Here is a 14,522-nt window from a genome sequence, read left to right on the forward strand (position 1 = left end):
CTTACTTACTTACAGATATGCTGTTGACAAATATATTTCACAAATTAACAACTTTTACTTGCCCTAAAATCACACGGATCACAATTTTACACAAAATCATAGCTTTACAAAGTTTTCCTGAAAATTTTGACAAATCAGTAAGAATGTGTAATTTATAGACACAATTGTTATTCATCCTAATGCTTATTTTTAGGTTTATCGTAATTAATGACATACATTAAGCAAGGCAGGACTATACGAGCACAAACATGACTCATCTTGCAATAGGATAGGGTGGTAAGGGCACTTGAAAGTTACGTGCAAACTGAAAGGTTAAGTTTTGATGTAATTCCTTTGTAGATATCATCCTGTGCCATTCTGATGCTAATATCATGCTGAAATTTATACACCACTCACAGAGTGGGCTATTAAAACTCCTACAGTCTTACAGATTTAGCACCTAGAAGACAATTACCAGAAGTATAAAATTAAAATTGGTGAACTACAGATGTATTTCCAAGCACATCTCCAGACAAATCTGTCATGAACATCTCTAAAGCATTGATTAAAAGTTAAATATCTACAAAATTTGTACCTTCTAACACCTGAGACTTAAAACAGGATTTGAATTTTACTCAACAAATCAGTTGTTAATGCCACGATAATGTCAAGCAACAACAAGATATCTCAGGCGATGTGGGAAAGTTAAAGTCTACTTTTGAAAAGTGATACCAAGACATATTTCAACTATCAAACACTTAAACAGATAATTAAACATAGATGGGGCTTTTTTTTGGTCTTTTTGTTTTTAAGGATTTACAGTAATTCTTGAAGAAATACTAATTCTACTGCATAAGCCTCTGTTTTCCAATTACCTGATCTTTCAAGTGTCAAAGGTGTGTTTTAACCACAGGAAAAAGAAGCAACGAGGCAAGTCAAACATTCAGGCTATACACTAACACAGAGAAAAGTCTACAGTATGCATAACTCCAGGTAGCAGATAAACAGACTTCTGGTCTTCTATAGCAATACATCTTAAATACAAGCAATCAAGCTGCCTGCGCTTAGGAAGAATAAGCTCTGCTTTGAATGCGATGAAGTTAATTTGGTTTATAACAACATTCATGTACCCTGAACTGATTTTAAGATCTCTGCACTGGAACATCTTTATCTTTCAATTTATCTCCAAGAGATAGCTTGGATGTCCTGATGAACAGCTTTGTCCTGCTGAAGCAGAAAGTGGGCTTTAAAATGGATCAAGATACACTTTCGAGGACTTGAACTGGAAATAACACCAATAAATAAAAATAACTTGTTTAAATAAGCTGACAAACCTTAACAAAATTTAAAGGATAAACATTACTTACTTGCAATGGAACGTGATTATGGTGATCTTACCAACAACGCATGGCTTTTCTTCAGCTTCTTACTAACTTTTACTACTGCACAGAGTAGCAACTCAGACAAATGAGGTGGTTAAAACAAATGAACCTGTGCTATATGAGATGGGCAGACATACATTGCCTAAAGAAATTAATAGAAATGTCCAACAGACCCAGTGTTTAACCAGAACAGAGGATATCTAGAGAGCACGAGAAGTAGTCCCTACCAAAAAGCGTTTCCATTTTCTTTACAAATACTGTTGATAGGAGGCTGTTTCAAGGAAGCGATTCTAATCTTACATAATCTGCACCATTTTAAACCGAAAGCAGATACAGAAACTAAAGATATAATGACAGACCTCAGTTTTATGATATTAAGCTTCGCTTTTATCCTCCATCTGGAATGAAGAGCAACTTAGGGTAGTCACTGAAGCAAACGCCTACCTAAATTCCAAGTACAAAACGTGGATACTTTTTTTACATACTTTTTGAACAAATTCAGTGAGACATAATACATGCTAGGGATTTGCTGATCTTTTGAAAGGCCTGTGGGGATGAGAAGATAAACAACAAAAACGCAGGGAAAAGATTCATCAGCCAATCAAGTAAAGGTAGTATGACTTCACACTATCGACAGATAAGCCTGTGAAAGAAAGTGATCCTGCTTTTAAAAAGCTTATTTCAAAGAACTTCATCTTTGAAGGATCACTCACACGAGCCAGCACTTTCTATTCATATTCTAAAGTACCTAAAAACCTCTGCAAATGTAAAGCTACTATATCATTGTGATGTGTAAACTCCTTCATTATCTGGATGAGCTGCTGCTACTTAGTAAAAATGGCATTTTGTTTCAATTTGTTTATTGGTCAATACAGTATTTATCTGAATACAACTGCCCAAATGACAGGAAAACGTTACCCATAATTGGATGAATAAAACATCTGTTCTAGTATGTTGGTATGAAATTGGTAATCTGCCAAGGATTGTAGATAGGACATTACCTGCCATTAAAAATGATAAATGAAAACGTTGATCTACTTTCAAAACAGTGGTGTTCTGCAAGAAAGGTAAGGATGAAGAGATTTAGCATAAATGCCTTTCCTGCAAAAGAAATTGAGGGGAAATAATGAGCTCTTTTTCTCTGGATCTGAGTTGATGAGAATCTACTCTTCACTTAAATGTTCTCAGGTGAAAAAATCCTTGGGATCATTGCATTAGAGACCAGAATTAAGCCATTTGCTCCTTCTGAACAATAACTAGCAATCTATACAAGTCACAGTTTTATATCAAGAGGTAGAAGAACATTAGATATGAAAGAATTTCAGTAGATATATGAGTTTTCCTGAGGCTTGAAAGTGTGAAATTGCTGCCCTGAGCTAACAGTTATTGGTAGAAAAATTTTCTTTGCAGCTTTCTTCCTGTACGAGATAAACATTAACAATAATGAAGGAAAGGAGACACACAGTTAACCTAGAACTGAAGCTTTATTTGGCCTCTGCATTGTTCTCTGGAAGGGACAAGTAATCAAAGCACCGCTTGAAAGAACTGGTGTCTGGGGAAGGCTTCTAGCGTGCAGTCTCTAGTTACAGATGTGAAACCTTCAGCAGAAATCTTAGTGAACATGGTGTTTCTGGAGTGGCAATAGCAGCCTCGATTTTACAACACAGCCAGACACATCTAGTGCCAACTGACCCTTTGGATGCAATAGCTTAGTTCGTTCTTTGAAGGCTATAGAAATGTTTTTCCTCCAGCTGGGAAACATTATCACACAGAAAATTATAAGATCTGTCTAGCAAAACCTGACAGCTACTAATCCCAATTCAGAGACAAGGTCTTAGAAAAGACCTTTGGCCTACATACACTCAACTTTGTCTTTCAGCTACCCAAAGCTTTTAGATAACCGTCAAACTATAAATTTGATTACAAGTCCAGAAGGCAACTTTACAGAAAAAGGGTTATAGCTACAGAAAGGAAGACCTGATAAAATTGTATCAGGACTGAATTCCTGGAAAACATTGCCAAGAAACTTGCAGCCAAAATGAAGAAAGCAATACTTCATCTTCTAGAGCTACAAAGAAAAGTAGAATTTCCTTCTTGGACTCTCAGTCTTGAGAGAGAGGGAGAAAGAGAGAAGTAAATTACACCAGTTTGAGTAAAGGCTCTAACCACTCTGGAATCAAATGACTCTGAAAATAGTAGGCTGCTGTTCAGCATGGCAACACCCACATCAGAAGTTGGTTTCATTTCTGGCAAGCTCCTGGTAATCTAGCTCTATACCTGGACTTTCTTTTTCTACCCGTACCTCCAAAGGTGGCAATGCCAATGTCATTCGTACTTGAAGTACTGAGCACTGTAAAAGGAGAACTGAAAGAAGTCTGTCCTATACATCTGATAAGAGATCCACCAGCACTTAAATACAAGAACAGCACTTTTACAAGTTCCACCGCCTCCCGCCAGGACTGTTGCTGCTGAACCTGGAACCAAGGGAATTGTACCAATCTAAATCACAAGATGCAATGATTATATAAAGACAGCCATCAACAAAGTGGTCGTACTGCTGAACTACTTCAATCACTTTAAATATCAATCACTTTAAAAACAGAAAATAGAGGCAAAGATCTTTTGACACCAGATGTGTTTATCAGATTATGTTGCAGTGCTAGAAAACAGTCTTCAAACTCCTTTCTTTCGCTACCAGTCCTCAGAAGCAGCTCGCCACCCTACTGGGTCTGTGCTACAGATTGAGCAGGCTTTGATTAAGTGCTAACTGAGAGCAGCGACAGACAATCAACAAGAAAACTCTGTAGCAAAGTTGTAAGTTTCTTGCTCTTACTGCTCTGCATACGGGGAATTAAATGAGTGTTAACAGAGGCTGATAAACACTTAAGACCTCCAGCCCCTTCTGAGCAAGAAGAGTATGTTTTCATATACCTAAGGGCACAAACACAGGTGATAAATACTTAAAAGATGCCTTTTGTAGCCTGAAATCAGAAATAAATTTTTTCTCGTACACATTATTTTATGAAATTGCCTATAGAGAAAGAAGATGCAGATTTGTCAATTAGTTCTTTTACAAGGCTACAATGACAATTTAGTTTTTACAGAAGCAAGGTTCCTAGCTAGTGCAGCTGGAGACTTAAAAGCTCAGTTGGCTGCGTGGCTATAACACCAGGTAACTGTACTGAGTTTCCCAGTACTCATTTTTGTGTAAGGCTACATCTGTTGTGCCGAACGAGCTCCTTCCTAAGCAACTCATCTAGCTCCAACCCCCCTGCCATGGGCAGGGACACCTCCCACCAGACCAGGTTGCTCAAAGCCCCATCCAGCCTGGCCTTGAACACTTCCAGGGATGGGGCATCCACAGCTTCTCTGGGCAACCTGGTCCAGTGCCTTGCCACCCTTTTAGAGTAGATATGAGAGATATTTTTTAATCTCCCCTCTTTTAGTTTAAGCCATTACTCCTCGTCGTATTACTACACTCCCTGATAACCCACCTCAATTCTGTACTGGCTAGATAGATTTCCTGCGAGTCTATAGCTAATATTCTCATATTTCTTATGTCTTTATTTCTGAGTGAATATCTACAAATATAAAACTTATGCAGATCTAGTGTTTCCGTGAACAGCCAGAAAAGCCAGCAAGCTCCTCTTTGCCCAAGACTATTTCTAGTTAATAGAAAGATTGGAGATATGCACATATTTTAGTTCCTTTCCATGTTTCTACAAAGGGGAAAAAAGGAAAGTGAAACTACTTAGGAAGAGCCATAATCATTTGCAATACTGAAAACAAAAAGGGAGTACCTTATAGGAAGCGGTTTATTCTTACAGGAAAAAAAAAAAGATCAACTTCAGTGATGACTGTATTTCAAAAATCTGCATTTGTAGTTTCTTAAAGAAGTTTTTAACAAAGTGTTTGGTTTCAGTTTATGAGTAGCATAGATAAAAGAAATACAACCGTCAGAGAAAACTTAAGCGGTAAGAAACATCGGACAGGAAACCAGAGGAAGCATTCAAAGAGCGTAAAGTTTTTTTAATCATAGGCAAGGAACTTCAGCAACTGTATTTCATGCAATTGGAAATAAAGAATGATTATTACACAAAAGTAGTAAAAGGGTGCAAGAGATTAAATAACACTGAATGAAACTGTTTTATTTCCTGTTGATATATTTCCTCGTAGTGACGCCTGACCGTATCAAAGGAGTTCAAGTGACAAAGTTAACCCCAACAGTACACATTGAAACCATTTATTTGTATGTTGCAAAAAATGCTGGTGTATATTAGCTTTAGTGTACTAAGTACGTTAGAGATTCTAAAGTACCCTCACATTTTGATGCTCCTCTTGCCTTGCAGGAAACAAACTGAGGTACCTTGTTACGGTGATATTCATCGTTGGGTCAAATCTGAACTTGCTAGAACCAAAATACTGAGACTCGTGCCTCTCCGTACATAAAATACCAGTATCAGGCCACATTCATTAAAATTCCAAAACATGTCACCTCTACACATAATGGACAGGGGGAAAACTTTACATTAAACTCAACCCTACAAGTTATTCCAAATGTACTAAGCGATCTTATCTGAAACCTAGGAAATGAGATTTCAGAGAAAAGGAAATGAGTCCTAAAGACTTATTTTTATTAGTAACTGTAAAACTTGTGACATTTCAACATCTGGATCTCTTTTCTGATTTTTTTTTTTTAAATAAGGTACTTAATCTCACTAATTATCTCCCAGGTTAAGAATGATTATGTAAACGGTGTATAAGCAAAAACAACCACCTCAATTTAACACAGATAAGGTCTAGTGCTTTCTCATCAGCATCAGAAGAAAATCACAGTAAACTTCAATGTTTGAAAAATAAATCAGTGGGAAAGGTGGATAGTGCCATCGTGTGGTTAAAAAAAAAAAACAACAAAAAACAGAGAAACCTCCACATTAAAGAAAGGTCTGTACCAAAGGTCTGTAACAATTGTGTTTTCTAGCACAATTTTAATCACCTACTACTACATTTAATCGCTGCAGCAAAAATTAACATGGATGTCAACTAAATCTCGCAGGTATGAAATACTCCTATAGAATTTACTAAGTCAGGGCACATTAAGTGTACAGTGAATGAAAGTGCCCTTGTAAATCAAAGTCAACATCATTAATCTGATTTCAAATATGATCAGAGATGAGCACAAACTAATGCTGAAGCATATAAATGAGAAAATTTTATTGACTTTTTTTTTTTTGCCAAATTCAATCAAGAAGAAAAATGAAAACACCATTTTCACAGGACAACCCTGCATGATTTACCATCTCTTTACACTTGATTATTCCATAAGTAAATTTTAAAGGAAAAAAAAAGAAAAAAAAGATGTGGTAACTGAAGGATAATTTCAGAAGTAATGAAATGACAGTGGCATTTAAGTCCCTGTCAGCCATGATTTAGATAAATATAGTTTGGGTAGCTGAAGCTCCAGATTTATGCAGAACTAAGCTACAATACAAAACTAATCAACATCCTAGCTGTATAAGGACACTATTAGTATTTATAAATACCTTAAAAAACAGCATTCTCCTTATATTGTTTCAACTTCTTTAGTCTGAAAACAAAGCCTAAATATATCTAGATAACTTTTCTCTACTTTAGATATTTATCTTACCCAAAATCAAATTGTCTGTTTAGTAGAAAGATAAATTAGAAAACAAAAATATATGAAGAGCATAACAGAGAAGATGTAGCACCAAAGAATGCAAAAAAAATGTTATTTATATATTGTGAAAACAGAAGGTGAAGCAAATTTTTAACAGGACCACCATGTTGAAAACTATATGCTGATCATTTGTGTCTTTGACTACTCATGGATAAATCTGCTGTCTCAGCTTCACCTATCTGAACTCTACCATCAAAGAGCATGACAAAACTGGTAAGAGCTATGTCTTACACCTTAACAGCAGTAAGCTTGTAAGTAGATCTTGCAGGGTAGCAATAATATAAAATTAACTGTTATACAAGCACATAGACAGCACTTTTGCTCTCTATCCATCCCCCAAACTAAATTTTATCCAAAAAACTTTTGTATCATATACATGATTTGGAGAGCAAGTTTATATGTAGTAATATCTGTTGAGAGATGTGTGTCCCTATGATTCTATGACACATACAAGTATATATATATTTACACAGTTTCTTAACCGATACAATTAAAGTACACAGACCTCCGTCACACACTTCAGTTGGGATTTGTACCCGCTTAGTTCTTCTGTGAGGGTCTCCTTTTTCGCCTGTAGGTCACTTAGCTCTTTTCTCAAGGAATGGACTACTTCGTAGAATCGAATCTAAAAGAACAAAATATATATTTAAAATTCAGACTGACAAAATTGCAGTATTACAATCTCCAAAACAATTCAGCTCAATATTTTCATATTCATAAAATAGTGCATACCAGGAACCTGGGTTGGGGGGTTAAACTAAAGACAGTAACTTTCTTCAGCCTTTGAAAAAAGCAGCTAAGAAATAATCAGTTTGTGCTTGGTACTTAAAAAAAAAAAAAAGAATAAAGGTAAAGATATACATTTTTGTTCAATGGAGGCAGTGCCCAGTCTGGCTGACTGTAGTGGGTTTACGTGGCAAGGTTTTGGTAGCAGGGGGCCATAGGGGTGGCTTCTGTGAGAAGAACCTAGAAGCTGCCCCATGTTTGGTAAGGGCCCCGCTGCTGACCAGAGCCAGGCCAATAAGTGATGTTGTTTTGTGCCTCTGTGAGAGCATATTTAAGACAGGGGAAAAAAAACGCTGCGCCACACAGCAGCTGGGAGAGTGAGAGGAGTGAGGAACAGCCTTGCAGGCGCCAAGATCAGTGAAGAAGGAGGGGGAGAGGTGCTCCAGGCGCCGGAGCAGAAGTCCCCTGCGGCCTGTGGTGAGGACCATGGTGAAGCAGGCTGTCCCCCTGCAGCCCATGGAGTACCACGGTGGAGCAGGGTTCCACCCTGCAGCCCGTGGAGGAGACCACGGTGGAGCAGGTGGACCTGCACCGACGGAGGCTGCAGCCCGTGGAAGACCCCTGCCGGAGCAGATTCCGGGCCGGACCTGTAGCCCGTGGAGAGGAGCCCACGCAGGAGCAGGGGGTCTGGGGGGAGCTGCTGCCCGTGGGGGATCCAGGCTGGAGCAGTTTGCTCCTGAGGGATGGACCCCGTGGTACGGACCCATATCTGGAGCAGTTCTTGAAGAGCTGCTGCCTGTGGGCAGCCCACGCTGGATCTGTTCAGCAACGACTGCATCCTGTGGGAGGGACCCCACAGCACAGGGGACGAGAGTGACCGAGAAGGAGCGGCGGCGAAGAAGCGCTATAGACTGACCATAACCCCCATTCCCCCGTGCCGCTCGGGGGGAGGAGGTGGAAGAGGGTGGTTGGGGGGGAAGGTGCTTTTGGTTGCTTTCCTTTGTTTCTCACTTCTCTAGCTTGTTAGTAATAGGCAATAAATCTTACTATCTCTCTATGCTGAGTCTGTTTTGCCCGTCACGATAATTACTGTGAGATCTCCTCGTCCTCATCTCAACCCTTGAGCCCTTTTCATCTTATTTTCTCCCCGTTCCTCTTTGAGGAGGGGGAGTGAGAGAGCGGTTGTGGTGGAGCTTGGCTGCGCACCCGAGTAAAACCACCATGCTGACCAAGCAAAAAAAAATAAAAATACAGCTGGAAGGGGAGCACATGGTTGTCCCCTCTACTTGTGCCAATTCCAAAGCCTATTTGATTAGCAGTAAACCAGCTTAATTTGCTAACCCTCCTGAGACAATATACATTTTTTGTGGGGTAGGAAGCCAAGGAGAGAGATGAGCTTTGTTTTCTGCCTGTTCAGTGTGTTCAATCTGCTCCCTGTACACCAAGAAAAAACACAAGAGCAAGCACAGAAGCAAGCACAGCACACCACCAGAAGTCTGACCACACCACCACCACCCACACACTTCCAGCAGTAATGTGGTGCTCTGTGGGTTCAGCTGCATCATGAAACTACACTACCAGTCCCTTTGGGTTTTGTGAGATGAATCCTGAAGGAAACGACTGGAAAGCTTGGGTTTCAGCTTCTGTAGAACTATATCCTATCTAAACCAAACACAGTTAATTCTCAGCACCCTTGCCCCCAAAAACACCCCCTCGCACCATCCAAATAGCAACAAAAGCTGCTTTACAATCCAACCAGCTGCCTAAACCAGCTCACCAACACTGTGGCAAAACCCCACAGCTGAACACAGAAAAGGGGAGGCTTGAAGAAACTTAGACTGAAATTAGCTAACACACCCCAAGACTGGGGATGTGGATTTTACCCTATTCCAAGGGGATATGTCCCAGAATTACAGTTATCATTCTAGGCTTACTATACAATACATTTTGGAAGAAAAAAAACCTCATACATACAGTATAAATACTTCCGGCATAAACACAAATGCGCCCCTGCACAATTGGCACTGGAAAGTCTTATAAAAGGATTTTTTTTTAAATCTATTTAACATATACTCCTTCCTTATCCCACGCCACCCCACTCCCATCATAAGCGTAGCCTCTGATAAAAAAAAATTGTCAGATTTATAAAGCTTTCCCAGAACACTTCTACTGAACGAAAACAGACATAAAAAAGTCAGTATTAAAAACACAAAGTTAACAATAAAAAACAAAGGAAAACGCAAAGAAGAAAGAGCCTTTATGGCAGTACTTAGTACTCCCCCCCCCACTACAACTTCTGGATTAACTTCCTACCTTAAAATGTTTATTTAGGGATTTAGGGGGATGAATAGATTACTTTGCATTTTCAGGCAAAAACTACTGTGCCCCCTCCCACCACTAATATTTTATTTTATATATGCATAAATAAGAAATGCAAGTAAAAAAGTATAGATAAAATCAGTGTTCAAGAACAATCAAACATTTCCATGCAGGAAGGCTGGCCTCCATTGCGCTGTAATTAGCAGGAGATAATGAGAAGTGTCCAAGGGATTTTCAATTTGTTATGGCTGTTTACTTACATCCTTAATTTCCCTCCTAAGTGATAGATTTTTAAAACTAATCCAATTTAACCCAAGATATGGTATGACAATTTTCTTCGTGTTCCAAATATTTCAAATGACAAATTCAACTGTCACATGCCACAGTTCTACTACAAGTTGTATTTTCATTTTAAGTGAACTAACTTAATTTTCTTGCTTTATTGTTTCACTACTATTTTATTCATGCAGTATTCTAGTCCTACAATATTTAAGGAGTATTTTTTCACGTGTGTCTGTGAAATCACATTGCTTCTAACAGGTTCACATGAAATTAAACAGTGAAGTTAGTTTTGTGGCTTCTTTCTGACCTACTCCAGGCTTCAACTACATCCTTACAAAAATGCTTTAGAAATGTGCATGCAATGAAGTAAGTATGTACAATTTAACTACAGCTTCTATCTGTCCAGATTCTTTCGGAATTAGTCTGATTGTATCTGAAGTTGTACACTGAATTTCAAGCAAACCTCCCCCCTGCCCCTCCCAAAACCGATTATAAAATTTTTAAATTATTTTTCTTAAAAAGCTTTGTTGTCACCAATAAAAGCACTTTAAAAAAAAAAACCTTTATGGAAACCTAGTGTCCTGGTTTCAGCTAGGATAGAGTTAATTGTCATCCTGTTACACAGCTGGTATGGTGCTGTGGTTTGGATATAGGATGAGAACAATGCTGATAACACGCTGATGTTTAGTTGTTGCAGAGCAATGACTGCACAGAGCCAAGGACTTTCCAGCTCCTCACACTGCCCTGCCAGTGAGGAGGCTGGGGGTGTACCAGAAACTGGGAGCGGACACAGGCAGGACAGCTGGCCCAAACTGGCCAAAGGGATGTCCCATACCACACAGCTGCATGCTTTAGGGAGCTGGAGGGAGTTGGCTGGGGGAGGCTGCTCAGGGTCTGGCTGGGCACTATTGGTCAGTGGGCGGTGAGCAACTGCATTGTGCATCACTTGTTTTGTGCATTCCTTATCATAATTATTACCATTATTTTCCCTCCCTTTTCTGTCCTATTAAACTGTCTTTATCTCAACCCATGAGTCTCTGGTTGTCCCCCCCATTCAACTTGGGCAGGGCAGTGGATTACTGAGTGAGCAGCTGTGTGGTGCTTAGTTGCCTGCTGGGTTAAACCACAACAGCTAGTTTGGCTACAAATTGGTGGGTGCAAAAGAAGGGAAAATTTGGCACCTGTCAAATGAAGTTACATGAAAGCAGATGCTACAGTTAAGCACCTTCTAAAAGAAGAGAGCAGGTCAGCTGTAGGCAGCAAAAATGATACAAACAAAAGACGCAGTGATTAAAATCAAACCTATCTGAATAAGAAGAAACCATTTTTAACAGCTTTTTTCCCCCTTCAGGGTTCAGAAGGAAAACGTAGCTTTTACTTACCTTTCTAGCCTACTTAAAACTGAACAATTGAGACATAACTGCAGACTGACTCATTTAAACAATTTTTTTTTAAAACACAGATGCGTACATAAAATGCTCACAACTTTATTGAGAACGTTAAGTGATTCAGCTGCCAAGCACCAGTTCAGTGCCCTGAAGTGCTTTAAAGTTTCACATATGCCATTTCTTTAAAATAATTTTCAAAAGTGATGAAAAAAAAATCTAAGTTTTTACATACAAGTTGAAAACAAACCAACAAAAACAACAATAAGAAAGAAAGGTGCTTAAAATACTTGTAATTTGTTATCACCTTAAATTTGTCATCGTCATCCAGGATGAACATTGCTTAGCCTTAGCTCTAACATGTCACTATTGCACCCCTTTGTGGAAGAAAAGAGAAAAACATCTCACATTTGTTTTAATTCTAGTATTTTAAGTTTGCAATATCTGTATTTCAAACTGTACTCCTGCTGTTTGTCCCTGTTGCAAATCAAGTATATGCATGGTATATAAATTTGCTTGCATCCTGAAGAATTGGAAGGCAGTATTTTAATGCTGATAAATAGAAAAAAGTTCTCATCTTCAAGTCTGGAGATTTCTTGCTCAAATTTTCTCTAAGCAGAACCCTTTCTTGCCAAGAGAAGTTTACCCTAATATCAATAGGCTATACTATTGGTCTGCGCATAAATCTGCATCCAGACATTTTATCTGCCTGAGTAACACACTGTTCTTCCTTAGGTGAGCAAAGCTGAGAAGAGCATCAGAAGAAATCACTTTCTTCTCAGCATCCTTTCCTAGCCTCCAGGAGTCAAATGGATACACAGACAGGCCATGTAAAACATCTTTGTACCCTCCCAGTGTCCGTATCAGCTGAATAACTCAAAGTAATGATAAGCAAGCCCTGGGCTTAAGTGGTATGCTCAGGTTCACACTGATCCCGTTGTGAAAAAAGTTGGGAGAACAAGCAGAAAAGAGCATCTTACTACAGTATATCTTCAGAATATCTTCTCCTGGGAGGAGGAAAAAAAAAAAAAAGACCAAGACCAGCAGTTCTTCAAAAGAACCAGATGACATATGTGTAAGGAGGAAAGGGGCTTTAGTGAAGTGGAGTCTGGGTCACCAAGCACTTGGCTGAATGCAAAAGGAAAATAAAGGTAGAAGGTAGATTGGGGTAGAAGGTGGCTCTTACCACTCTCACTTCACAGCTTTTTGAGAACCCCCTTCTACTCACAAACACAGTCCAAGCACTTTAATCATACTGTGACAGCTTCACTTAAAGCAGTTGGCAAGGCCATTAATTCCTGATGCCTGTCCTGCTCAGCGACACAGGCTTTTAAACTGCCTGTCAATCAGTTCCTGAAGGAGGGGAGCTTCCTGCACACCAATTTCAAGCAAGCTGACATGGAGTTCAGTTTCTGTTTAAGGTCTGTTTTGTCAACCATGGTAGTGCAGGAATCAACAAAACAAACAACCTTCAAATACTTTATATAAAGGATAAGGGGTGGAAGAGACAGTTAGGGGGTAGTAACCTAGTAGGCTCCAACCTAAGCATTTTTGTTTATCACTCAGAGCCTTAAAATTTTCCTAGTACTTTCAGAAATCCAAGTTTTGGAACTTCTGAAAGAGATGTTCCCAAGAACATCTTTGGCTAAGGATGATAGGCTTTATTTCTCTGTACAAGTCTAGAATATGGTGTATGATGACTTCCATCCAACAAGAGAGCTCACTCACACGGTATTTATAACTCAACTAGCACACTAAGCTTTTTAAAATCATGTTAATTACACCTTCCTTAATAACTGCCTCTATAGGTAAGTACAATACTAGCACTTTGGTGAATCAGAGTTACCTATCTAAACCCTTTGCATTCTCAAAAGTGAGCCCAGGGTGTTCTGGACATGTCCATAGTCTGTGAGAACATTGCCTTTTTACTGCTAGCTGAATACTGCTCCCTCTCCCCTAAGTTTACCCATGATCCAGAATTAACAAACTTCTTAAAGCAAGGAAGTCAGAACTAAAGCATAATTTAAGCTACTCTTTATCTTCTGTATTTAGTCAGAGACAGGAAAACACCAGATTGAAAGCATGAGAGAAGCAAGAGATGTTTGCAAGAACCATCCTAACTCGCTGGCAAAGCTGAGTTTCAAATTCCTATTTTCACCCTGCTGTATTCCAGATCACCGACGTGTCATTGCTCACCATTTAATTGAAACACCCCATTTGTGTTACTCTCTTATCAGCAGTTCAACTCTTCAAGCGATCAGAGTCTGGGATTAAAAGGTTCTCTTCTTTACTGGAATCCAATCAGAATGGATTGATCCAAATGCACATCTGCACAAAAGTCTTTCATTTCTAGCTAAGGAAGAATAAGAACTCTAGACATCCAGAATGGCTTCTACAATCTGTAGATCCCTTTGATTTCAAATAAAAGCAGTTTACAGCTTGTGGTGGGTTGGCCTGGCCAGCAGTCGTATTCCCATATACTTGCTCACACCCTCCCTGCCCCCACTTGAGGCAGGACAGTGGAGAGAACGGGAAGTTTTCTCCACAGTTTAATACCAGAAAATGAAAGGGGAATTTGGAAGAAAAAAAAAAAACAATGCAAAAACAGTCATCACCTCCCACAAACAGACCAGTACACAGCCAGTCTCTGAGTGACAGCGACCTTTGAAGCAGCCATCACCACTCCCATCCCCCAACCTTCTTCCTCTGCCTTCAGTTTATGTTGCCAAGCATGACACTATGTATACAAGC

At 39.3% G+C, this 14,522-nt stretch overlaps 1 protein-coding gene across 6 annotated transcripts in view; it reads right to left on the reverse strand.

Annotated features, from left to right (window-relative positions):
* The window catches only part of PIBF1 (progesterone immunomodulatory binding factor 1), a 147,165-nt gene that overhangs the window by 109,172 nt on the left and 23,471 nt on the right, over positions 1–14,522 (reverse strand). For all 6 annotated transcript variants that reach the window (XM_080561162.1, XM_080561163.1, XM_080561161.1 and 3 more), the window contains exon 5: positions 7,565–7,684. In XM_080561162.1, coding sequence (XP_080417288.1) covers positions 7,565–7,684 — 120 coding nt within the window. The remainder of the gene's footprint in view (positions 1–7,564; positions 7,685–14,522) is intronic.

This window comes from Anser brachyrhynchus (assembly GCF_964034855.1).
Source record: "Anser brachyrhynchus genome assembly, chromosome: 1".
Lineage (NCBI taxonomy): Eukaryota > Metazoa > Chordata > Aves > Anseriformes > Anatidae > Anser > Anser brachyrhynchus.